General features: G+C 46.4%; 1 protein-coding gene across 4 annotated transcripts in view; it reads left to right on the plus strand.

Moving 5' to 3' along the window:
• Positions 1-10,901: 10,901 nt before the first annotated feature.
• Positions 10,902-26,866, plus strand: part of CARMIL1 (capping protein regulator and myosin 1 linker 1) — a 308,617-nt gene continuing 292,652 nt past the window's right edge. For 2 of the 4 annotated variants that reach the window (XM_034985796.1, XM_034985797.1), the window contains exons 1-2: positions 10,902-11,238; positions 15,734-15,831. In XM_034985796.1, the coding sequence (XP_034841687.1) occupies positions 11,199-11,238; positions 15,734-15,831 (138 nt within the window). In that variant the 5' untranslated portion in view covers positions 10,902-11,198. The remainder of the gene's footprint in view (positions 11,239-15,733; positions 15,832-26,866) is intronic. The other 2 variants (XM_034985799.1, XM_034985801.1) reach the window with 1 other exon arrangement.

The following is a 26,866-nucleotide window of genomic DNA, read 5'->3' on the forward strand; positions in this document are numbered from 1 at the left end:
GATTTTTTTCATCAGTCTTATTGTGGCATAACCTACAGACAATAAACCATATGCATCCACTTCAGGCGCAAAGTTCAGTGAAGTTTGACGAGTGTATGCCCTCTGTTCCTCTAGCCATAGTCAAGATAGCAAACATTTCCATCACTCCGAATTGTTCCGTGTGCCTCTTCCCAAACACCTCCCAGCTCCAGTTCCCAGGTAACAGCTGATCTGCTTTTTGTCACTATGGATCAGGTTTGTCTTTCCTAGAGTTTTACACAAATGGTATCAGTCAGTATACAGTCGTGTGTGTATGTTTTAATTCTGCTGCTCAACAGGTTTTTGCGATGCATCCATGTTGCTGCATGTACCATTATTTCATTGCTTTGTACTGCTGAAGTATGAACATGCTGCATTTGTTTATTCTTCTACTGTATACATTTTGTTTTATTTCATTTTGGGATGTTATGAATAAAGACACTACAGACATTCTTGTGTAAATCTTTGTGGGGACGTATATTTTTATTTCCCTTAGGTAAACATAGAGGAGTGAGTTGCAAGGTTGTATTTCCAGCATTGGGTTAGCTTTGTAAGGAACTGCCAAAGTATTTTCCAAAGTAATTGTGTAATTTTCCATTTCCATTTCCATTTCCAGTTACTTTGTCTTCACCAACACTTAGTATTTTCAACCTTTTTTATTGAAATTAGTGGATGTGAAGGTACTCAGTATGGTTTTAATTACTGTTTCTATGATGGTCAGGTTTTATTGACTTTTAAAAATTATTTGTCCGGGGTGCCTGGGTGGCACAGTGGGTTGGGCGTCTGACTCTTGGTTTCGCCTCAGGCCTTGATAACATCATGAGATCGAGCCTCGCATCAGGCTCTGTGCTCAGCACAGAGTCTGCTTGAGACTCTCCCTCTCTCCCTCTCCCCACTCCCTCTCTCTCTCTCTCTCAAGTAAGTAAATAAATCTTTGGAAAATTATTTGTCCATTTTCAGTTTCATTGATTTCTGCTCTGATCTGTATTATTTTCTACTTACTTTGGACTTCATTTTCTCTCTCTTTTTTTCTTTTCTACAGCTTCTTCTTCTTTTTTTTTTTTTTAAGTAGGCTCTAAGCCCAATGTGGGGCTCAAACTCAAGACCCCAAATCAAGTCTCTGCTGATGAGCTGCCAGGCACCACTTTCTTTTATAGCTTCTTAAAGTCTTCACTAAATGCCCAGGATGAGAACACTCAAATCCCTGCTTGAACTGGTCTGAAAGCTCAAATATCTCTTTGCCCTTCATGAGCTCTAGGAATAGCTGGGTTTACAATACCCCAATTGTCTGTTGCCTGCCCTTGCAGAATCTCACCCTATTTGTGTCTGACCTAGTACTCAGCCAAGACTTGAGGGATTCCCTCTGCTGATATCTGGAGCCTTCTTCAGCCCAGCTTCCCTCTCCTTAGAAATCTACCTTGCGATATCCAGCTGTCTCTGCCTCTCTAAACTTTACCTTGGCTGGACTTCATGCAAGATCCCCCTCTTTGCACCCATGATCCAGCTATTCCCAGGCAGAAAATGGGTCATCATAGCGGTCTCTTTCCTTGTTTCCTTTCTTTCCAGGATCCACTCCTGTCCTATCTCATGTCCAATATCTGAAAAATAGTAGTTTCTTGTATTTTGTACAATTTTCTACTTTTTGATGGCAAAGAATGTCTAATTCTTTTTCCATCCTGACCAGAAGCAGAACTTTCCTCACTACAGAGTCCTCCGTGCTCTCCTGCGTTCCTTCTTAGGGTCTCTCGCTTTTATGGTAGAGGCGTTCCTCAAATATCAGTGTTCCTTAGGTGTCCATATTTAACAGTGAGGCATAACAAAGCTGATCTGAAGCTCTACGTGAATGGGCAGGGCTGATCTACTGATGGGGCTCAATTTAGGGTGATCGATGGGGATCTGACTTTTTCAGTGCCAAAGCCCCATGTATCAGTAATCCAGGTTTTCTTTCTTTCTTTTTAAAAATATTTATTTATTTATTTTAGAGAGAGAGAAAGAGCGAAGGGCCAGAGGGAGAGGGAAAATCTCAAGCTGACTCAGTGCTGAGCATGGAGCCCAATGTGGGGCTCGATCTCACGACCCTGAGCTCATGAGCTGAGCCGAAGCCAAGAGTCCGAAGCGTAACTGACTGCACCACCCAGACGTCCCCACAGGGTTTTCTTTTAAAGTTACTCAATAACCTAGGAGACAAATTCTCTAGTCCTCTATCAGAAATTATAAGCCTTGCTGTTAGTCTTTCGAGAAGCAAGCCGAGAAAGAAGTTGTGGAGTGGGGGGTTACACTTAGGAGGTAGACTGTCTCTAAATTTCCCTCTTTTCAGTATGGTATGACTTCTGACTTTTACCCTCTGCTGTTCCAAGACTCAGTCCTTTTGATTCAATCTCTCCAAAGAGTAAACCTCCAGTCTTGGGCAGCTGGGGGTGGGGGAGCGGCTCTTGGGGGTGGTTTTTGGGGTGGTAGGTGATCAGCTGTGTAAGGTGGAGGTGGGAATCTGAGCGTCAAACGCTTCCTTTTAAAGTGTTTATCACCCCTCCTGGGTTTTCTTGCTCTCTCATTCAGCACTTCTGCATTCAGAGATAATTTGTCTCTGGTTCCTGAGATTTTTCCTGGGTTCTGCTATAGAAATTAGCTTGCTTTTTATTTGCTTTCTCTCTGCTGGTTTAGAATTTGTCTTTCTTTGGTCTGTTAAGTCAGTTACCATTCCTCCACTGGCTTTCCCAGTTTCCAAAATGTTGACTTTTCTTACTTGCTACCACCTCCTATTTTTTGGTCCTTGTGGTTTTATGCATTTTGATGTAAATTTGTAGACTATTTTTAAGAGCAGTTTCAGATTTACAGAAAAAGGGAGCAGAAAGTACAGAGTTTCCATATACCCCCTGCAAAGGAAAAAAATGGCTTTCCTCCTTTTTACTAAAGATTTATCTATTTAGGGGCGCCTGGGTGGCTCTGTCAGTTAAGTGTCTGCCTTCAGCTCAGGTCATGATCCCCAGATCTTGGGTTCGAGCCCCGAGTCAGATTCCCTGCTCAGCAGGGAGTCTGCTTCTCCTTCTCTCTCTGCCCCTCCCCCCGATTGTGCACACACACACTCTCTCTATATATTTATTTGAGAGAGAGAGAGAGCATGAGTGGGAGGGGCAGAGGAAGAGGGAGAAGCAGACTCTGTGCTGAGTGTGGAGCCTGTTGCGGGACTCGACCCCATGACCCTGAGGTCAGGACCTGAGCTGAAACCATGAGTCAGACTCTTAAGCTTAACGGATTGCACCACCCAGGCACCCCATTCCTCTATCTGTATGGGAAAAACCCAGTTCTTCTCTCCTCTGTCTTTCTTTCCTGTGTGTCTTTTTTATTTTTACAGAGAACATTTCACTTCTGACATTTCCAGTCACTGAATGCTTGGAAGTTTTTCCCCACAACAAGCAATTCTCTGTGACATTGGCTGGGTGTCCCACAGTGTAATTTCATTCTGACCTATCTACCTGGAGATAGTTTGGATATGCCACAGGTTAAGCGCTCAGTCCCATTGGACTGTTCCCATCCCACTTCAGAAGCCAATCACTAGGAAGTCTCTAGGTCACCCACAACTTCTGTCCCATTTGGCTACAGATCAGAGGTTCCCATGATCCCCTTCTCAGGTTCCATTAATTTGCTGGAGCATCTCACAGAACTCTCCCAGAAACACACTAACTAGTTTATTAAAGGATGTGATAAAGGACACAGAGGAACATCCAGGTGAAGAGATACATGGGGTGAAGTCTGCGAGGCTCCTAAGAGCAGAAGCTTCTGTCCTTATGTGGTTGGGTTGGGTCACTCTCCTGGTGTGGATGTGTTCACCAATGTGGAAGCTTTCTAAACCCCATACTATTGGGATTTTATGGCAGCTTCCTCATGTAGGCACGATCAATTATTAACTCCATTTCCAGTCCCTCTTCCCTCTCTGGAGGATGGGGGTGGGGCTGAAAATTCCAAGCTTCTAAGCATGGTGGGTCTTTAGGTGACTAGCCCCATCCAGGAGCCACCAGGAACCCACCCAGAGTCGCCTCATTAGAACAAAAGATGCTCCTAGTGCTGTTAACACTTAGGAATTTGTAAGGGTTTTAGGAGCTCCGTGTGAGGCACAGGGTCAAAGACCAAGTATTAGAACAATAGATGCTCCCGGTGTTCTTATCACTTAGGAAATTACAAGGGTTTTAGGAGTTTTGTGCCACGAACTGGGGGCAGAGACCAATGTACATATTTTCTATTATCTCACCCCCCCTCAGCCTCCACCCACCATAATTCCCCTTCTTGTTCACATCTCACATGAGTTTGGTACATTTGTTACAATTGATGAGACAATATTGATACAATATGATTAATTGAAGTCCATAGTTTACATTAGGGACTTCATGCCTTTTTTCTCTCTCTCTCTCTCTTCCACTCTATTGGGAAGAACAGCATTATATAAATGTAAGTATTAAATCCTCTGTGTTCAACAGAAAGTCCGCCGGATAGCCTTTTGGCTGCCCCATTCTGGAGTTATCTGCATTCCGCTTACCCCGTTTTTCCAATTCCTGTTCACTCTTCAGCCCACTGCAATTTATCTTATTCCCTCATCAGTCTACTGAAATTGATCTCTCCAAAGAAAGCAATTCTTTCCTTACTGCTAACTTCAGGCAATGCACATTATTCCTTATCACATTTGAGTTTTCAGCAGCACAGGACACTGTGAACCCCTTCCCCTTTCTTTTTTTTTTTTTAAGATTTTTTAAAGAATACATTCCCACTGATCCCTGCCCTTGATATTCACATTGTGCAGTCACCTCCCTCACTGACCTGGGTATATCCACTGATCCCTGTGACCAGTAAACTACAGCAGGAATGAGGCATGTCATTCCAAAAATAAGTTATCATTTTCTGTCTCAGCTTGTCTTCCCACCACCCGGCCCCCCACCCCCATCGCTCAAGCTGGAGAAAGCCAGGTGCTCCTCATGAGGATGCTTAAGCAGCCCTGAGTGTCCTGAAGAACTAAGGCTTCAGCCGAAAACCAGTGAGGATCCGAGATCTGCCAAGACTCTGTGAAGCCCAGTGAAGCCTTCAATGGACCTTCAGCTGCACCTGGCTGCAGACCTCAAGTGCATGAGAGACTCTGAGCCAGAACCACCCAGCTAAGCTGCTCCCAAATTCCTGACCCACAGAATCTTCGATGTAGTAAATGTTTGAGCCTCCAGGTCTTGGGGTGGTTTGTTACACAGCAATAGATAACTTATACAGTCTCCCTTGCAGCTCTACTTTTTCTGGTGGCCTATAATTCTTCAGAGTTCAAGTTCTTTCCTCCTCACAGTCTATATACTTTCCTTGTTAGATCTCACTCACTTCCTGAGATGGATTTCCTCTGTGATAACCACAGTCATCTAATCAGATAAGTTAGATTTTCCTACAAAATTCTACGACTTCAGATACCATATGTTGATGAATCTTGAATCTACATGTCAGACCTTCCCGTGAACTTCAGACTTCCCTATCCAGCCACTTAATGACCATCTTGCCTTGGATGCCCTGTGGGCACCTCATGCTCTTCAGATCAAATCTAAACCCCTCATCTTGATTCACCACATATGTTCTCCTCAGTGCTTGCTTTTCCAGTCAGTGACAGCCCCCTCCTGCCCACTCACCAACCTAGAACCCGGGGCCTCACCTCCTCTCCCTTCCTCCCTCCACCCACTGTTCTCAGATCTGACCAGCCCTTTGCCTTTACCCTGGCTCAAGCTACTATTGTTTTTGTTGGTTTTTCCCCCTCTCATTTATTGCAACAGCTTCCTAACTTCTCTTTCTGCTTTTAGCAGTCTTACCTACCTTCCCATCTTTTCTATTATTCCAAGCAGGTAATCCTTCTAAACAAGAAAATCGGATTGTGGTGCTACCTTGCTTAAAATCTCTCAAAAACTCCCCCTTTGCTCTTTGGATAAATCCAAATTCATTTGGTAGTTCCTAAGGTCTTGCAGGACCTTCTAGTCCCCCTCCATCTCCACTGATTAAAACTTTTTATTTCAATTTCTCCATGTTTTATCTTGTTTTCTGGCCTGTACACATTTTCACTCCCACCTCCCCACCCTCCATCCCGCACCTCGGCATTTGGAGCAATTGCCCTTCTCTCTCTCTCTCTCTCTCTCTCTCTCTCGACTGCTTCATCAGGGTTCCATGAAAAAGCCGCATAATTCACCATTTATATCCTCTGGCAAATAGTAAGTGCTCAACATTTGTTGAGTAAGTTTGTAAAGGCACCTCCCCATGTAGCGCTCTCTTCCCCTTCACTTCTATGAATTTCTATGGCACTTACCGAACTCATCATTTGGCACCTAAGGAAATGTTTTGCATTTACTTTTATGATTTTCTAAAAATGTTCAATTCGGTTAGATTTAACGAATTCACACCTGCCACGGGGCTGACACTGGACTGACTAACTGCAGGGCAATCGAAGATCACCTTAATCTTCCTCCTAGAGAGGGAGCATCTTGTGGGCGGGTGGGGGCCAAGCCCTGGCCATCTGCAAACTTCCCACAGAACACAGCCCAAGAGCCTGGAAAAGGGGCGTAGCAAAATGCTTGGCCTGCACATCTCAAATTCTAGGTTCAACCGTTGACTCTTACTCTGTGACTTTGAGCAAGTCACTCCACAAATCTGAACTTATTTCCTCATTGTGATATAAAGATAGAGGAATTACAGTTTCTAACCCGTCAGAGGCTATTAGTTGTCAGATGCACCACTGATTCTAGAGCAGATATTGTACTTGTGTTGGGTGTGGGGTGTGAGAAGCATGATGTTAATTGCCAACGCCAATTATAAAATGCGTTCTGATTTCATTAATATGAAAATGAGCAAAAGTGCTTCTTTGAATCAAGGCAATGTGATATCTTTGGAAGTGTTCAGGTGTTTTGAATATGGAAAACCATTGGGTGAGTTCTGATGATGGCACGCTCGAATAGAGTTTCTGAGTTAATAGCTGAGTTGACTTTTTCCTTCTTGCTCAGTCTTATCTGTGAAGGATTTGTTCTGATTATGATTGACAATTTCAAACATACATAAAAGTGAGAGCAATGAGCTCTCATGTACCCATTATCCAGATGCAACAAAAATCAATACAAGAGCTCTTGTTTCATTGTTATTCCTATGCAGTTCCCCATATAATGGCATTTGTGAATACTTTAAAGGAATATTATCTAATGGTCATCTGCCTCGCACTGTCTTCTAATCAGAGATACAATAATTTTTTCCTGGAGGTGTTTGCAAGCTTAGTGTGCATTGTATATTTTTCCAGAAAAGTTTACATTACCCAGTTGAGAAACACACATCTCCTTAAGAAGGCCTCTAGCCAATGATAGTTTCTAAGGGTGGGAAATGGAAATTTTGTTGGTTCCTATATATCTGAATATCTTCCAGTTTTATTTTATTTATTTTTTAAAAAATATCTTATTTATTTATTTGAGAAAGAGAGCGTGAGAGAGAGCATAACCAGGGGAAGGGGCAGAGGGAGAGGAAGAAGCAGACTCCTCACTGAGCAGGAAGCCCAATGCAGGACTCCATCCCAGGACTCTGGGATCATGACCTGAGCGGAAGGCAGACACTTAACTGAGCCACCCAGGCACCCATATCTTCCACTTTTAAAACCAGTTCTCAATGTAGTATGCAAGATCAGAAATTGACTTGGGTAAGTTTATGGGTTTGTTTGATTGATTGTTGATAGCTTGCTGATTTCTTTTGTTTTGTTTGCATGGGTTTAATCATTATATGATATGGTTCCAACAATAGTGTATTAGATCATTACAGACAATAGTATTTTTAGCAGATTTTTAAATTCAGAGTGTACTTTCTCACCAGAATGCACTACAAAATATACTATATGGATATGAACATGTGCCTATGAACTAAAGATAAAAGTCTATGTATAATTTTCTAAAATAATTTCGTTACTCCGTATATATTACATTTTGCAACTGTGTTCAGGTCCAGTAGGGATGCTCTGAAAAACCAGTTTTCTCTTTCTTTCTAATAGATTTGTTTATCAGTGCTAGTGGTAATGCCCAAACACGGCTATATAGAAATATTTACTTAGATAGGGGCGCCTGGGTGGCTCAGATGGTTAAGCGTCTGCCTTCGGCTCGGGTCATGATCCCAGGGTCCTGGGATCGAGCCCCACGTCAGGCTCCCTGCTCGGCTGGAAGCCTGCTTCTCCCCCTCCCTCTGCTTCTCCCCCTGCTCATGTTCTCTCTCTCTGTGTGTATCTCTGTGTCTCGAATGAATAAATAAAAAAATCTTTATAAAAAAATATTTACTTAGATGAAGCTATAGTTCATCTCATTTATAGTGACAATCAGTTTCATGTGGTGGTTTAACATGAATTAAGACAGTATAGGCAGGGATGACCTTACAATTCTGGAAGTTAAAGGGCAGTTTCACTGAGGTTAAGTTTGCAGCATTGGAGGGGTGGGTAGATTTCAGTAAATAAGCACTCATTTCAGAATTCGAAATGCATTCTCTAAGCTGGCACCATTGATTCTATTGTGCAGGGGGATGTTTACCACGGGCTGGGTTATGCAGCATTATGAACAGTGCTCCTTGGAGTTCTCCGCTTGCTATTCTGAAACATATTTGAGTTTTGCACCCAAAATCAGCCAGTCCTTTTTCGGTATCGAGATAGGAGATTCATTTGAATCCGTGCTTTCAGAGATGCCAGAGCCAATCAAGACCCTTCTTGCAGTGGAAAAAAAATGGATTCTTTTATTGAAATCCCAGCTTCCTCTACAAGATGCCAAGGAGCACTGAATTACAGGACTGCCATACAGCCTTTCCTTTATTCTTTCCATCACCCCGGGGCACGGGAAAAAAAAAAATCTTTTGTCCTTATTTTCACAAGTTACCACATGGTTTGTATATGTGCTGCCGAAGCGAGCACTTGTTACCACATGGTTTGGAACCTTCAGGGCTATTTCTGAAACTCCATTGGTGTGTGCCAGAAAAATCCTCTTTAACACACACAGTTGAATGGAAGATAGTTTTGAGATGTTAATTTCCATTTATTGGGCAAAAAAGATATTTAATGCACAAAGGAAACATCTAACTTAAAGCAACTTCCAATTTTTGAGAAAACATTAGGGAGCCTGAGGCCACAAGCTTTAAAACCAATCGGTTCACAAATGTTTATTGAACACCTATTTTGCGCAAGCCTGTTGAGGAGGTTTAGAAGTCTGAGATAAAGTCCTGCCCTCAAATTGCCCAGAGCCTAGGTAGTTGGGCAGACAAATCCAAACTCAGGGAACAAAGCAAGAGTTAAACAGTAAAACCAAATAAATATATAAGCAGTGTAAGAAGGCACTGTATGGTTTGGGCTTACAAAGTGTTTCAGGCAATATACTCCGCTGATTTTTAATACAGGGATCACAGTGCCCTGAAAACCGCTGAAAATCTTCACAGAGAAGGTACACATTGGGCTGGATTAAAAACACAGGTAAGAACCAAATAGCCTTAATGGGTTGGGAAGAGCAAATAGTCTTGGAAAGAGTCAGGTTGTCGGAGGGGGGAGTGGGAGAGGTTAGAAGCGTAGCAAGGACCATATCGGGACATGCCTTAATGGTAACACCAGGCCGAGAGGCTGAAGATTACTCTTGCCGATCCAAGGTCGACAGCAATGTTTAGAACTAGGGGATTCCCTTCCTTTTCCTCCCTCCCCTCTTTCTGTCCTTTAAAAACAGAACCTGATTCGACAGAGACCTTCCCAGCTGCCAGGAGAGAAAGCAGCAAGTGAGGCGCTCACAAGTATTCCTGGCCCCCAAGTTGTCTCTCTGGGGGTGCGGCTGGGGAAGTCGAGGGAGTGGGGCCAGGTAGGACCAGACCTATCAGCAGCCCTAATCCGGCTTCCGCGAACACTGCTCGGCTGGCTCTCCCACTACGTCCTGGGGTTAAAGGAGAGGCCGCCGCGAGCGAAAGGCTTTTTCCAAAGCGCTCTCTCAATTCCAAGGTCTCGGGATTGTTAAGGGCGGCTGCGGGGCGCCGGCTGAGCACATAAAAAAGTGTCTTCTCCCCATATGGTTAGTGTTCCCAGGTTTCGTCTAGCTCCTGCTCACCAGGAATAGAAAATTAATGACGCTGATGAAAAGACAGCATGTCACAGGGAGGGCTGGCAAAGGCAAGTGCGGAACAGGGTCCCAGGCAGAACGGGCTTCCGTGCAGACGGGTCTGCGGAATCTGCGTGCATCTGCGGTCCCCCATCCTCGTGCTCCCTCGGCCGCCGGGAGGTGGGGACAGGGAATCGGGAAGCGCGGGCACACCCGGCTCGCCCCGCTCCCGGCCGGCAGATGGCTCCCGGCTCGCGCTCCCTCGCTCCCTCGCTCCCTCGCCGCATCTCCAGGCGCAGGGCCCGGGTGGGTTGGGAGCGAGCTGCAAGGAAGGGCGCCCGCCGGCCCGCCGCCGCCGCCGCCGCAGCCCCGCGCAGCTGCCCTCTGCCGGGTGCGCCCCGCGCGGGGGAGCGAGCGCCGGGCGCGGGAGGCCGGCCTGGGACCCGGGCGGAGGCCGGCTCTCGCGAGGTGAGGAGGAGACGCAGGAGGAAGAGGGGGAGGAGACGCGGGAGGAGGGGCGGAGGGGGAGGAGGGGGAGGAGGAGGGGGAGGGGAGGGGGAGGGGAGGGGGAGGGGGAGGGCCGGAGCTGCCCCCGCCCAACCTCAGCCCGGCAGGAGCGCGAGGAAACCTGAGCCCCGCCGCGCCGCGCCGCTCTCCCCGCCCTCTCCGCGCGCCTTCCGCCTTCACCTAGGGCCGTAGGTGCGGCGCGGGGCTGGGCGCGAGCTGGCCGCGGCGGGAGCGGCGCTGCGGGGAGCCGGGAGCCGGGAGCCGGGAGCCGGGAGCCGCGAGCCGGGAGCCGCCAGCCGCCGCCGCGCGCGCCCGCGCGGAATCCCCGGGGCTCCGTTCCGCCGCCGGGAGCTGCGGGGAGGCGACATGTAGCAGCGGCCGCAGCAGAACCCCCTCGTATTTGCAACTCTTTTTTTTTTTTTTTTTTTGAGGGGCGGGGGGCGCGGCAAAATTGCATCCCCGCCCTCGCTTTCTTGCCTACCCCCGTGCGCAAGCTGCCTCTGCCTCTAAAAATTGAGGGGCTCGGGGAGGGCGGGGGGCCGTAAATCAGAGTTGGACCGGCACTGCCCCCGCGCCTGGAGGGCCACCATGACCGAGGAGAGCTCCGAGGTTCCCGGGGAGCTGACAGGTAAGGGTGGCGCGGCCGCGGGCTCGCCGCCTGCCCCTGCGCACCCCTCCCCGTCGCCCCCTGCCCTCCCCCGCCTTCCCGCAGGTCCCGCGAAGTCGCGGCGCCCCTCAGGTCGCCTGCGTGCTGGGCGGGGCGCCGGGAACTTTGCTCGCGTCTCGCCGCCTGGAAAGCCCAGTCCCGGGAGGGCGGCCATGGGGGGCAGCGGGGGCCCGGGAGCCCGGGGCGCCTCCCCAGCCGAGACCGGAGCGGGGGAGGTCGCGGTGGGCGGAAGAGGGGGGCGGGCTGCCTCGGGCTGGGGAGTTCTGGAAGCGAGGAGCCCCCTGTACAGCGAGCAGCCCACCTCCCCAAACTCGGGGAAGTCCGGGAAAGGCCAGCGCGGGGCCAGGGGGCGAGCGCCCCGTGGGTGGATTCCGGCACCTGCCGGGCCGCGACCATCCCCCCCCCCCCCCCCCCCGGCGGGGGGCCCCCCCCCCCCCCCCGGCGGGGGGCCCCCCCCCGCCCCCCGGCGAGGTGCTCCCCCCGCCCCCCCGCGAGGTGCTCCTCCCACACGCGGCCTCGGGGGAGGGGGCGCTAGTCTGGGGACCCGCCTGAGCCGGGCGAGGCTTGGCTTCGCCCAGCCGGCGGGGAGCGAAAGGGTTACAGGAGTGACGCATGCTCGGGCCGGGAAACTGAGGGTTAATGGTACAAGCTTATTTTGATAATAATTAACCTACCGATTCTCCCCATCCCGCAGCTCAGGGAACCAGTGTGCAAGGTGACCCGTTGTTTGAGTCCCTTGAGGTTTTTTATGTTTTGTTTGTTTGTTTGTTTTTTGGTGTGTGTGGGGGGGGTGGTTGGGCTGGATTTTATGTCTTGGGGTTTAACTTAATTACGTGGAGGGTTCAAATGGCAGAGTTAAAATGAGGCGGGGATGAGTGTTCCGAAGACCCAGCGTTTAAGCGTGTGTGTATGTAGAACACGTTGTATTTTAAAGGTGTGTCTCTGCGCGCGTGTTTTGAGCCTAGGGACCTGTATTCCTTACTGTACCATGCTTGGCACACTACACAGAAAGATGCTGTGTGATCGGGGCTGACAGCAAGAGGAAGTTCTGCCTGCCCATTCATCTGCACTTGAGAAATTTGCCCCTTGGTTTCTCCTCTTAGTCATAACACTTTGGAAGAGTGGTGTGTGCTCTTCCCTTAGTACCTAACTCAGCAGGTGACACTTGATGTGAAGAAGCTGTTCCTAGGTTTGTATGAAAGCTTCAGCTTTTGTTTAAAAAAAAAAAAAAACACCAAAAAAACCCAATCCTTACTTTTCACCCAAATTTAGGATATGAAGTTACTGCCCCCTTCCCCCACTCTGGCCTCTTCTCTCTCCCCAACCCTGTGGAGTCGGCTGCTGAGATAAAGCATCAGCTGCCTTTGCTGGAGTGAGTGGCCCATCCGGTTCTGGGAGGCTGAGGTCTTCCCAGCACCCTACCCGGAAGAGGAAAGAACGCCCAGAGTCTCTGCAGATGCCTCCTGAGGTCCTGAGAAAGTTTAGGGGGAGGGCTGGCCTCCCTGGCCAGGGGAGAAGGATGGCCAAAGACGTGGGCAGATTTTTAAGTTAGTTGACCTTGAGCCTGGTAATGAAAAGTTAGGTAGTTACTCAGACTCGAGAGAGAGGGGAGGGATGGAAATAAGATACCTGGTTTATGTGAATGGTTCTCAAAATAAATTCTTTGGTATGTTTGAAAAGTCGATTTAATCCTTATCTAGACATGGAATTTGTGTGTTTATTGAGTCTTGCCCAGCTCACATATCCTTCAACCAAGTGACACATGCTTTTGTGACATGCCCAGTATGATTTTTCTGGGCCTTTAAATGGCCTAATTAGTCTGGGACAGGGGAAATTCCTGCACCTGCTTTTCTCTAATTTCAAGTGCTCACAGTTACACTCAGATCAATTCAAAATGGCAACCATGTGAAAACCTCAGTGTATTCCCTTAAGCTAATCCCCGAAGATGGTAAAAAAATGCCTTGCGTATCTCTAATGAAAGAAATACGGGTTTTTATAAAAAATTTTAAACGCTAAGAAGAATGAGAAGACTATCTGTCAACCATATTACCTCCCTGAGAAAGCTACTTTTAACCTTTTGGTGTATAACTTTCCAGTCCTGTTCCACGTGTGTATGTTCTTATTTTTTTTCCCCCAAATTTATTTATTCTAGAGAGAAAAAGCACGAGGGGGAGAGGCAGAGGGAGAGGGAGAGAGAATCCCAAGCACACTCTACATCCAGTGCAGAACCTGACACGGGGCTGATCCTGCCACTCGAGATCTCGACCCCACCTGAGCCAAAACCAAGAGTGGGGGGGTTCAGCCGACTGCACCATCCAGGCGCCCCTCTTAAGTCTGTTTCTGATGTTCCTTTCCCACATGCCTTTTTAAGGCGGGGGGGGGGGGGGGGGGGGGAGGAGTAGCCTTTATCTGTTTTGAGCTCTGATAAGATAGGAGCTGCATAGAGAACTCCCAGGGCAGTGAGGTCCCCCACTTGTCCCCTTTCTTACCAAAACGTCCCACCTGGTTGCTGGTCCCCCCCACAAGCTGCACTTTCTCTTGTTTCCATTCTCTTCTCCATGTGGGCGACGCTCTTCCTTCTCCTTCTTCACTCTTACCTAACTTAGCAGTGGGTTTCCAATAAGAGTATTTGATTACCCCTTCGAAAACATATTTATTTACTTAACTACATATATACTTCATTTATAATTTAAAACAAACTGGAGTACATCGCAAATGGAAGTAAAAATTATATTTTCTTCCTCCACCTCGGTGGATTATATTGTACACTGTACTTTGGACTAGTGGTCTGTGTCCTACTCCTTTAAGATTCTGCTCAGGGTTCCCTTCCTCCCTGAAACTTTCAGGAATCTCCTTGTCCATGATCTCTTGGTAGTGAGTGTGGATTTGCCTAGAGGCATTTATCTGTGTTCTGTAGGTCGTAAGCACCTGTGAAAGGCAGAGGCTGGCTGTGTCTCAGCACCTAGTCGAACACTTGGCACACAGGAGCTCCTCTGTGTCCATATAGTTGTTGAATATATGAATAAACCAAGATGATTATAATATAGAATACAGAGCTTTGGAAGTATAGAGGAGGTTTCCATATATACGTATTTATTTAAAGATTTTATTTATTCGTTTGACAGAGAGCAAGAGTGGGAGAGAGCACAAGCAGGGGGAGCGGCCGACAGAGGGAGAAGGAGAAGCGGGCTCCCTGCTGAGCAGGGAGCAAGCCTGACATGGGGCTCCATCCCAAGACCTTGGGATCATGACCTGAGCCGAAGGCAGATGCTTAACCGACTGAGCCACCCAGGCACCCGAGGTTGCTATATTTGGAAGTAGAACGTAACCAGGACGAGACTAGGGAAAGGCATCCCAGGAAAGAGAATAGTACGTAAAGAATCCTGGGGGTGTACAAGATGGAGATGATGAAGATGATTGGATTGTTAAGTGTGTGTGTTGAGAAGTTAAACTGAAAAAACTGTGGAAGACCTTGAGTGGCCTGCTAGTGGGTTGGGGTTTATCCAAAAATGACAGCAACTCATAGAGCAGGAGTTATGTGATCAGACTTGTGGTTTTTGGAGGGTCCCTTTGGTGAGGGAGGGACAGAGAGCTGATAAGTGGGGCATCATGGACTTGTCTTGGGGAGAGATTCTGAGCCCTTGAACGCAGGGGTCAAGCCCAGGGGAGTTGGGAGCTGTTTAGGAGGTAGTTCTAGGAGAGTGGGTGACTGGCTTTCTATCTGATAGGAAACAAAATTTCTAGCTTCGTTAGTGGCCAGAGGAGTGGGGAGGAGAGTGAGTTTGATTTAGGGCCTTTTCCATTTGGAGTCGTTCCTGCCACCGTCTAGATTTTGAAGTCTCCCCGTCTCTCTTGATTCCTCTTTCTTGCTGTCTTTGACCACTCTTTGGGGGTGTCATGCTGTGATGTCTTCGGAAGGACAGATGGCCAGGATCACCCTTCCCTGGCCAAATTGTCCAGTCTGGTTCTGGTTCTTTGCCATATTTCCCAACTGTGATGTCAGGCACTCCTAGAAAATGGTAATATTTTCTGTGATGAACACAGAGGCTGCTAGGGGCCAGAGGTAACCAGCCAAGGGAGTTTATGGATTCCCATTGTGCTTATGGTCTGCACGCAACACAGGCCTCCATGAACCTTCCTGGCGTTGCTCATGTTTTTTCTTGTGTGTGCATCCATTTGCCCAGCGAGATTATATTGTGCCTTGTATGAACTGGTAGTAAGTCATATGCTTTTATATTTGCCTCCGCATCTGAGCACACAGTACAACGCACATAGTAGGTGATCATAAACTATGGGGTGACTGATAACTATCAGGCCTGTTAAAACAAGCTAAAAAAAAAAAAAGACAAATCACAATAATAAAAATAACCAAAAATACTCCTTCAAATGTTCTCCCCTCTCCAGTGTTTTTTTCTTATTAATAAAAGAATATAATGAAACTCTTTCCTTCTTTCAGAAAGCATAAAGGATGTTATTGGCAGAAAGATAAAAATTGCAGTGAAGAAGAAAGTAAAGTTGGAAGTTAAGGGAGACAAAGTTGAAAACAAAGTGCTGGTAAGTATTCTCGTTTCTTAAAACGTTTGGAAGTGAAAGTGTTTTTCCTCTTCATTGTTTTGATTGCTTAATTTCCATGCAACTCAAGTGCTGTGTTTCATATTTTGCTGGAAAGTTCTCAAGGCCATTTTTTCCTGGATTAATTGGAATATCTGCCCGCTGGAAGGTAACAGTAGGATATTTACATTTTCGACATTGAAGTTATTTCTTAAAATTGTCCCAGTCACCCCCACTGAGGTCATCTCCTACAGCCTGTTCTCAAATTATTCAATTTGATGTGAATTGGAGCTTATTTATAGTTATCTTTGTTGTGGCTGGTTGTATGATTTCATTTGTGAGGACTTAGGGAGGAGTTTAAAAAATTCATCTCATGTTGGTTTAAGTAGGTAAATAAATGTTCTCAGATGTTATATTGGAGTCCATCTCAAGGTGAAGAAGACGCCTGTTATTTCATGGGACATTTGGTGTTTTGAAGGGAAATGGCTGGTGCAGGCAGTTTATCTGCTGAGATTGGATTTGGGGTTCCCCAGCGTGTGGGGGAGCTGCTAGGGGCCCAGGGGTTGGACTGTGTTGGGCACAGAGTGGGGAAGGGCATCGTCAGTTACTGGACTATAGCTTTAGAGAGGTGAGGAGCCTTGTGGTATCGTAGTGGTTCTTAGGGGGGTACACCTTGTTTGTGTTTTTGTTGGAGAGAATATTCTATTTATCTTTTTATCATTGGCAATTTTCAACATATGCAAAAGTAGAGATTAGCATATTGAACCCCGTGTGTGTTCATCCAGCTTCAGCAGGTTTTCGTGTTTTACCAATATTGTTGATCTCCCCACAGTTCCCCCCCCCCTTGGAGTATTTTGAAACAAATCCCAAGCACCTGTCATTGAAAGAGAATAGTTTTAATATTCTGTTTCTTCAGTTGAATTTGCCATAGAATCACAAGTGTCTTTCTGATAACATCTGTCTTGAGAATCTTTTAGAATATCTGACTGCCTTCCCCTGTAGATGGAAGGATTATGTTGTTGGTGGACGACTTCTCTTTCTCTGTGGTCTATGTGTACAAGTCAGGATGGCAGAGAAATCGAAGTGGAAAACTTGATGGAGGGGCTTTGGCCCCATGACAAAGTGTGTTCATTTGCCTACATTATTAGGGTTACCAAGAGCAGAATCAATGGGTGCCATCATTCTGATTTATTTTGCTTTAATAAAGAGTAAATTTCCTTAGAGTATATGTTACTCAGTGTTACAAGATAGTGGTATTCTGGGGAGGTGGTAGTGGAGAGAGAAGACATTTTGTTTCCGCTGTTTGTTGTTTTATACATTTAAAGTAAATCTTTACATGGATGGATCCACCTTTATCTAACTAAGTTGTCATTGTCAAGTAGTGTTTGCTACAACCCTCTGACCTGGTGTGTGTTGTTATTTGGTATGGATACTGTTCATCATACTAGGAAGGAACCCATGCCATGAGTAAAATCTGCAAAGTGAAAATTACAAAGACAAACTTAAGTGTCCAATATAACAAAATTAGCACCATTTACAAATAGTTACGATTAATACTTAATGTTGGGCGCCTGGGTGGCTCAGCTGGTTAAGCGACTGCCTTCGGCTCAGGTCATGATCCTGGAGTCCCTGGATCGAGTCCCGCATCGGGCTCCCTGCTCGGCAGGGAGTCTGCTTCTCCCTCTGACCCTCCCCCCTCTCATGTGCTCTCTCTCATTCTCTCTCTCTCAAATAAATAAATAAAATCTTTAAAAAAAAATACTTAATGTTAAGGACCCTCCCCCATACACCCCAGCCCCCCCAGCCCCCCACTCATCTCAACATAAGCTGGAGTTAAGGTTGAAACCAAATTTTACACGTCTTTGCATGTAAGCATTTATTTCCCCAAATCTGGAACCTAAGTAGTTTCTGATAATTTGGCATAAACTTGTTTTGGCTTTTCCTTACATGTATGGATAGGAATTATTAATCGAAATACTCGGAGTCTGACAATCTTAATAGAGATATTCAGGTTGGAGCAAGATGGTCAATGACGAACTGACCTTCACGTGGTTGACTTTGGAGTTTCTGGATTGAGAGAAGTTCAATTACTTAAATGAAAACACTGGGGGAATCTCTTTATAATGTTCATTTCTGACTTTCTTTGGCTGTCAGTCCACTAACATCGGTAATAAATGAGTTGGTTTCATACTTCAATATATCTTGTTTCAGTTTTCTTTTCTCACAGTGCCTGCTCTTAGCGTCCTTCCTTATAAGGCTGGGAGAGTGTGTGTTATATGTCACTTAGTTCCCTCTTTTTACAGTTGGAGACTTTATATGATTTGTAGCTTATCTTCAGTAGAGGGTTTATCTTCATCTTCCTTCTTCTCATGGTCATAATAGCTAATATTTATTGAACATTGACCAAGTGCTAGGCTCTTTGCCCAACACTTAATTATGCATTACCTTATTCAATCCCACAGCAACTCCGTGAGGTGAGGTAGGCACTATTTACATCTTCATTCAGATTTGGAGAGGCTAAATAAGTTGCTTTAGCTCATTTAGCTAGTTAATGACAGAGCTGGGATTTGAGCCCCAGATCTGCCTCACTCAGAGCCTGTTTCACCATTATTTTTTTAAAGATTTTATTCACTTATTAGAGAGCATGAGCGGGGGAAGGGGCCAAGAGAGAGGGAGAAGCAGACTCCCTGCTGATCAGGGAGCCCAACATGGGACTCGATCCCAGGACCCTGAGATCATGACCTGAGCCGAAGGCAGATGCTTAACTGACTGAGCCACCCAGACGTCCCCTGCTTCACCATTATTCTCCAAATAAAAAGAAAATATCTTTTGGCTTGTTGTTCACTCTTTCACCGTATGATGAGGAAGATTTGGACCTTAGAAGGATCAGGAATCCTTGTGTTTATTTGGTTGATCGATTGATTTATACATAATTTCCAGACTGATTGAGCACGTCCTGTGTCCCATGCCTAGTGCATGTACAAGACTTCATGTATCCAGAGCCCACAGTCTCGCTGGGGAGGTAAACATGTCAGGGGGCCGTGCTTTGAGCTGTGCTATGGGCAGAATGACTGGGGGGCGGTCATCACAGCACATCAGAGGGACCCTAGACTCAGGCTGATGCATCAGGGAAGAGTTCTTGAGGAAGGCAACCCTAAGCTGACAATGGGGGCTGAGTAGGAGTTGCCAAGGGGAGAGAGTAGAGACGTGTTGTGGTCAAAGGGAACAGAATAAGCCTGGAAGCCAGAGGGGGTTTACATGTTAGAGAAGCCTCCGCAGAAGTAGGGGCTGGAGCAGATGCAAAGTGGAGAGTGGCCAGGCTTGGAGGGGATGCCTGTCCTTGCCGTCGGGCTGTCAGGTGAAACCGGGACTGGTTAAAGAGGTCTCTTCTCACCACCTGTTTCTAATAACATTTTAATAACATTAGAAACCACCTGTTTCTAATAACATTTCTGTGCACTTTATCCTCTGGTCTCCAGGGAGGCAGTAGGGTTCCGTGGTTAAGGACTTGGGCCCTGGAGTCACACCTGAGTCACACTGCAGCCCAGCCGCTTTATAACATTGTGAAGCCTCCGTTCCTTTTGCTAACGAAACAGCTGTGTAACAGTATCTGTTTGTTCCTGGCCGCTTTGACGATTAACTGGGATATGTGTTAATATGGCTTGGTGCAATGCCCAGCACATAATAAACAGCCAACAAATGATAAAGCAAGAGGAACCGAGAGATCCTGCCTTTATTGAGGCGTTGAGTTCAGTACCATAAGGCCAAGGAGAGTATTTAGAGCTGTATCTCCTTTTCAGCAGCATGGAGTGCAACTGACCAGATCCGAAATTCCGCAGGTAGGGCTCTGGTCACATGGAATCAGAAAGGCTAGGATGTGCAGGGGGCAGGGAGATCTGTGGTCACATTCATTTGGCGATCAGCGTGGTAAAGATACACCAGTGTCTTTACTACATGGCTTTTCAGAGCCATTAATACATCGATGCGCGTGGTTGATTCCTAAGAATGAGCTGGAGTGTGCTTTCTCGATCTTACTTGGCCAGAGACCCTAATGAGTATAGGTTAGGAAATCAGGGTGGAGCAGACCTGAGCTGGGGCCTCTGGGGACAGTTAAAGGGAAGATAGAAGAGGCTGGAGCAGGCTGTCCATCCTTAGGACTGCTCTCCTAGGGTACGGTCCCCGGGCCCCGTACTTTTTATCTAAGTGGCGGGCGGGTCCGCTGAAGGCCACATACTGGTGCATGTCATCTGTTGCTGTAATAACCTCTCTTGGCCATAGGGCGTGTCACCAGGAAGTGATTTTGTCTGTCTTAGACTCTTACTCCATTTTCTCATTTGCTAGTTGAATCTTTATCCAGTTTTTGCGGTACCTGGACTTTTATTTATTTGTATTTATTTGTTTACTTATTTATTTATTTATTTTTTAAAAGATTTTATTTATTTATTTGAGAGAGAGAGAATGAGAGACAGAGAGCACGAGAGGGAAGAGGGTCAGAGGGAGAAGCAGACTCCCTGCCGAGCAGGGAGCCCGATGCGGGACTCGATCCCGGGACTCCAGGATCATGACCTGAGCCGAAGGCAGTCGCTTAACCGACTGAGCCACCCAGGCGCCCTTTATTTGTTTATTTAAAGATTTTATTTATTTGAGAGAGTGAGCGAAGGGGTACAAGCAGGGGGAGCGGCAGGGGGAGGGAGAAGCAGGCTCCCCTCTGAGCAGGGAGCCCGACGTGGGGCTTGCGCCCAGGACCCCGGGATCATGACCTGAGCCGAGGGCAGACGCTTAGCCCACCCAGCCACCCGGGCGCCCTGGTACATGGACTTTTAAAACTGTTTTAATTTACGCATTTTTTTTTAAGTTAAACTTTTCAGTTTTGGATCATTGTAGATTTACATGCAGTTGTGAGACGTCATACAGAGAGATCCTTGGTAGCCTTTACCCAGTTTCTCCCGTCTTGCAAAATCAGAGTGTAGTACACATTCAGGATGTTACTGTACAATGCAGAACATTTCCACCACCACAAGGATTCCTGCTCCTGCGTCTCTGGGCCACACCCACATACCCACTTCTCTGACCCCTGGGAGCTGCTAATGTGGTCTTCATTTTTAAAATTTTGTTACTTCAAAAATATTATGTAAATTAATCACACAGAATATATATGCCTTTGGGGGATTTTTTTTTTTTTCCTACCTGAGACATTCCTCCGGGGTGTTGCGTGTAGCCATTGTGTCCCCCCAGCCCCCGCTGGGCACTGTTCCATGGTCTGGATGTCCACTCACCTGTTGATGGACCTGTGGGTGGTTTTCTGTTTTGGGGTTATCTGGGGGTTATTAGGAATAAAACTGAGACACAGAGTTACAGGCTTGTGTGTGAACACGCATCTTCATTTCTCCCTGATGAATGCCGAGGAGTACAATTTCAGGTTTGAATTGGAATTGCCTGTTCAGTTTTAGAAGAAGCTGTCAGCTGGTTTCCAGAGTGGCTGTATCTCTGGGTAGTCCTACCAGCAACGTGTGAGTAATCCAGTCTCTCCAAGTCTTTGACAGCATTTGGCATTGTCTGGACATTTTCTTTTTTCTTTTCTTTTCTTTTCTTTTTTTGAGGATAATGGTTGAAAGAAAAATATTGTCAGGAGGAAGCAGGGTCCCCGGTGACCTGCTCCCACCCACGCTTCTGGTGTTGCTGGCCTCTGGGAAAGGAATGTGGTTTCCTCTTGCCCGGGTGGTGGCTCTGAAGCATGTGGAAGGTTCATCCCTGGTCTCAGCTTCATTTCTTTTCTGTTCCATTTTGGAATTCGGGTTATATCATCTTTGCCAACCCCTCGTTCTTCCACACCCTTCATCAAATGGGCCAGCAGCAGGAAAACAGGACTGCCCTTCTTCTTAGACGGAGGAGGCGGGAGACATGGTATCACCTGTTCTCTTGGAAACAGTTCATCCATTATTTATTTCCTTTTGCAGAGTTACCCCAGAATCTCTTTAATGTATTTTTTTTTTTTAATTTGACTGTGGATTTATAACTTTTAAGCATCTGCATTAGGTTTGGTTGGAATAACTGTCAGTTAATATTAAAAATGTTAAAAGGTGTAAGGATGTTATTTCTGGGGACATGTATCCCTAAAATATGTTGGTGGTGGTGCTGTCTTCCATTAACTCAAAACATAAAGTCTGTGACCACCTGTTTATTTAAAAAATACATTCAAAGGGGGAATATCTCTCACCTAGAAGTTTGCAGGTATCTGGCCCACTTAGTTGTGAATGATTTTAAATCTCAGGTATTCTCTGATCTGGAAAGTATTGTGCTTTGGGATGAGGCCACGTTCATTTCGCGTGGCCGGTCTGTTTAACACTTTCCTGATTTCCCGGTCCCTCATGCCTAACTTGGTCCAGCGGTACGGCCCATGGCATGGTCACTTCTCAGGCAAATAATCTGCTCTGGAATGGGTGTTTTGCGGCTACTTTCAGGCGACGTCTGCCTTGGCCAGTGGTGTCCAGACGTTTTTTTTTAAACCAATATTACCTTTTTTTTTTTTTTTAAGATTGTATTTATTTATTTGAGTGAGAATGAGAGATAGCACGAGAGGGAAGAGGGTCAGAGGAAGAAGCAGACTCCCCGCCGAGCAGGGAGCCGGATGCGGGACTCGATCCAGGGACTCCAGGATCATGACCTGAGCCGAAGGCAGTCGCTTAACCAACTGAGCCACCCAGGCGCCCCACCAATATTACCTTTTTAAAACACATACATTTTCTAGGGAGCCCATAAAGTAGAGCTACTTTAGGAGTCTGTTTTGCACATTTATAGTTGAATCCAAAATAGTATAAACCCAATCAGTGATCTCAGCGAGGCTATTTTGATGAACATAAATTAGAAATAGAAGGAGGAGATCGGATTTTGTTTTGGCTGCACAGTATAGAGAGACTCTGTATTCACCAGTTAAGTGGTACAAATATCACAGCTTTTCAGATAGCTGGTTCTGCTGTCTCAGGATGCTTTCCAAGTCAGGATGGCAGGAGCAGCTTTATTCTGAATTCTGGACGAACGTGGTTTATGCTGACAGCACAGCTTACCTCTGATATGTCAAACTTGTGCAACACATCTGATCACGCGTGTGTGTTTTCTTCCGGCGGTTCTGGTAGATGGAGAGATGAAGTTCACATCAGATGTCTGGAGCACGGTGGCCTCTGCGGTACACTGTTCGAAGATCATTGCCCCAGGTCTTCGGGCTCACTTGTCTTTGTGGGAGGCTCTTGTGTGCCAGTTGTTGGGTAATTCGAACAGTTCCCTTTGTGGTACCATTAGGAGTCTCAACTTTTAAGGATCACTTACAATTCAGTGCTTAGGTAATTTTAAGAGCACCTGGGTGAAGTTACCTGACTCGAGAAAATTGAGCTTTAGAAAACAGCAACAACATTGACACGATCTTCGGGGGGGGGGGGGGGGGGGGAGAGCGCGGTATCAGAGAGCACACATTGTTGCCAAGGGGCCTGGCAGAAGTCCTGGGAAATTCAAAATAAATCTATATTGAAGTGCTTCAGACTTTACCCCGACTCAAGGCTGGAGCTGGCTCCCACTGATTTTGGGGTGGGGTGCTGGAGGCAGGCTCTGGCTCTGGGCGTCTCTTTCCAGCAGGCAGCTCTGGCCAACGTGCACCTGTTACCCGAGCTGCATTTATGTTCTACTTTGTCATCTGCAACTGCCCCCGTTTCTGCTGTAGTTAGGAGAGGAGAGTCCGATGACCTTGGACGTGAGCCCTCCGACATATATCAGGCTTGGTGTAACTTTTCATTGTTCTTAAAAAGATACTCTTTTCCAGCCTCTGGGATTTAGCCACCGGGGAGCAGGGCATTTAGGTCCACCGTGGGAAGGCGGGGGAGCCAGGGGTGTGTGTGAGCTGTGTGAAAGGGGCATAGTGGAAATGCATGAGCCAGGAGATCTACAGAAAATATGCAATGAATAGGGAGAACTCTTTTTTTCCCAGAGTTTCTGAGAAAACAAAGACTTTAGTGAAGGGTTGCTGTAACACTGTTTCATTTCATTGGAAGCACTGTTAATATCTATTGTTAAAGTAGATTGAAAAATGCAACTTTATAAAATCTGATGAAGGGTGGAAGATTTGGTCTCCCCACCTCCATCATCCTCCCCTTTCTAAAATGCTTGTTTTCTTTTAATAGAGTATAAGAATTTGGTTTGGTGTATATAGAGTGTATTGTCTAAATCTTTGTTACTGTGCCCTATTTTTCTTTCTCTCTAAATAGATCACTTCCCCCAACTCTTTGAGAAAAGAGAGGTAAAGGTGGGAAAGGTTGCATAGGGTAGGGTGTGTGCGTGTGTGCGCGTGTGTCTATGTATATAAAACAGTCTGTTCACCTTCACCCACTGGGTCCTTTTCCTTATATTTGTGTTTTGAGAGAGCGTTTTTCTGTTTTGAAGACATTGTGCCTTGGCGAACCCTGGCCTGCAGGTGTCTTAGTCTCTTTAGCTCTGGTAGGCGCACAGGGCGTCCTCTTAGAGGTAGAAGCAGGGGCACACATGTCCTGAACCGTGCTTAGGGCTTTTCCAGCCTGTGGCAGAAGTGGCGATGAGCATGCTTAGTCCCTACTAAGGAGGCAAATGTATCTGTTTCTGCTGACTCCTGGGCCTGGGGGTCTCAGGAGACATTTATGGGTGTCACCCGGGGTTAGTGCCTGTGTCCTCTGCATGCCCTCTGGTGTGGAGGGGCTGACTTCAGCTGACTCCGGGGAAGTGTGTTCAGATCTTGCTGTCCTCCACTGTTGCCCAGATGGTCTTGGGACTGGAGGACTCTTAGTGGCCATCTAACCATGCACCCTAGCCTACAAGAAGTTTCTTGAGTAACATCCCTGGGTGTCTACTTTTTGCTTGACTGTTTCCAGAGATGCGAAAAACAAGAGTCTCAGAAAGCCCTTTGTTAGTTTGGGCTGGAATCTGCTTCTCAGTGACTTGTCTGCATTCATTCTAGCTTAGTCTTCTGGAACATCACAGAACTCTCACCTTCCCATCAGTTCAGGTTCAAGCCTTTGAAGATGGTTGTCCTGTTTTCCCTTGGTCTCTCGGTCCTCAGGCTGAATACGCTCACTTCCTGCAGTCTTACAGGAGGACGATGTTGCTTTCAGAGTTTTCACTGTTCTGATCACCTTCCGAATCATCCTACTTTGTCAATGAGCCTTTTTTTTTTTTTTAAAGATTTTATTTATTTATTTGACAGAGAAAGACACAGCAAGAGAGGGAACACAAACGGGGAGTGGGAGAGGGAGAAGCAGACTCCCCGCCGAGCAGGGAGCCCGATGCGGGACTCGATCCTGGGACTCCAGGATCATGACCTGAGCCGAAGGCAGTCGCTTAACCAACTGAGCCACCCAGGCGCCCAGTCAATGAGCCTTTTAAATCGTAGGGGTTTGGGGATCACAAGTATTTGGTAAACACGGTGAAAAGGAATTAAACAGAATTTCTCAGAGCCTTCAGTGGGCTCCTGTGGATTGCGTCTCTTGAAGGGGGGATGTAATATGTGTCATCACAGAATTGTCCCTTGAGACCCTGTAGGAAACATCAGTGTATTGCGGTCTGCCAAGTGAAGAATATCAGCTACACATTGCTTGGGCGCTGAAAGCACTTTCTTTTTTTTGTTTTTTAAAAAAATTTTGGAAGTATCTGAGCTATTCGCATTACTAAAAAGTTATATAGGAAAGCAAAACTGAAATATCACCTAGGCGATCAATTCAGAAGTGACAATTGGAAAAAATATCAGTAAGTATTTTTATATTTTTCTACACATATATATGTATAAATGTATGACATTTTAAAAATGGAATTATGAATACTATTTGGTACTCTACTTTAGAACTTTAGTATTTAAGGTCAAAGCTTTCCATGACAATAATGTGTTTATATTGTATATGTATTAATATTGTATGTGTAATGTATAATATGTATCTATGTTTTGAACTCCTGCATGGCACTTCATTAATCACTATAATTTAACACTTATTATGAGATACTTAGCTTGCTTCCATGATTTTGCCCTATAAATCAGTACATCCTCCTATTTATTTCTCTTGGATGAATTCCTGGAAATGGAATTGCCGCCTGACAGGCTTTCTAAGGGATATGTTTTTCACCTGATTGTTATTCAGGAAGTCTCAATGGAGAGTAATTCCCCTACCGCATTCAGTTTTATTGTCTTAAAAAAAGACAGACTGGCTCGTTCTCTTTGTCCAAGTTCTTGTATTTCTTAGGCCGGCACTCCTCGGACCCTCCCTCCTGAGGCAAACTTTTTTTTTTGGCAATCTAAGGCCCTTTCCCGTGTGCCTGTGGGATGTGTGGTCTTTACTCCTGTGGCCTATTTGCAGGCTTAGAGTCCTGTGGTTCTTGTGTCTTCTGGTGACTGCAAATGGGCTTCCAGAGTCACAGCCTTTTTTTTTGTGTGTAGCTTTTTAAAAAATTCTTATTGTAGTGCAGATGACATACACGTAGCATGATCTGACAGTTCTGTGTGCTGTGCTCTGCTCGCTGGGCTCGGTTTGACTGCCGGCGAGAGTGACAGCCCCGGACTGTCACTGTCCCGGAATCAGCATCCTCTTTCCCTGAGCTGCGCCCTAACCGGTGTGAGACTGTATTGTAGGATTTTGATCTCTGATCTTTGCCCCTGTCGTGGGACTTTCTTCCCTTGGGTCCTTGAATGCTCTTTATAAACGGTCATTGAGCAGATTTGCAAGTGATAAGGCCCAGGCCTCCCTCACGAGACCAAGCGTCGTGGAGGAGACTCCTGAGCTAATGAGCACGGACAGCTAGCCCTGCCTTAGAGGAGAGCTTCGTATCATCATGAAAGGAGACATTACTTTTCTTCCAGACAGTTGTGAAGGCAATTTACTTCTCCTGTGTGCCACCAGCACTAAGTCTCTTTAGTCGTGTGGCCCTTCCCGGGTCCTTCTGTTCCCACGTGCTGTCCCCCCCTCTTCGCCCTCTCCCTACGCTCCCATCCTGGGCGGGGGCATGTCCAGGCAAGGACCTGGGAGCGCTCCTCCAT

Source organism: Mirounga leonina, unplaced genomic scaffold, assembly GCF_011800145.1.
Source record: "Mirounga leonina isolate KUSES-001 unplaced genomic scaffold, KU_Mleo_1.0 Mir_366, whole genome shotgun sequence".
In the NCBI taxonomy this organism is placed as follows: Eukaryota; Metazoa; Chordata; class Mammalia; order Carnivora; family Phocidae; genus Mirounga; species Mirounga leonina.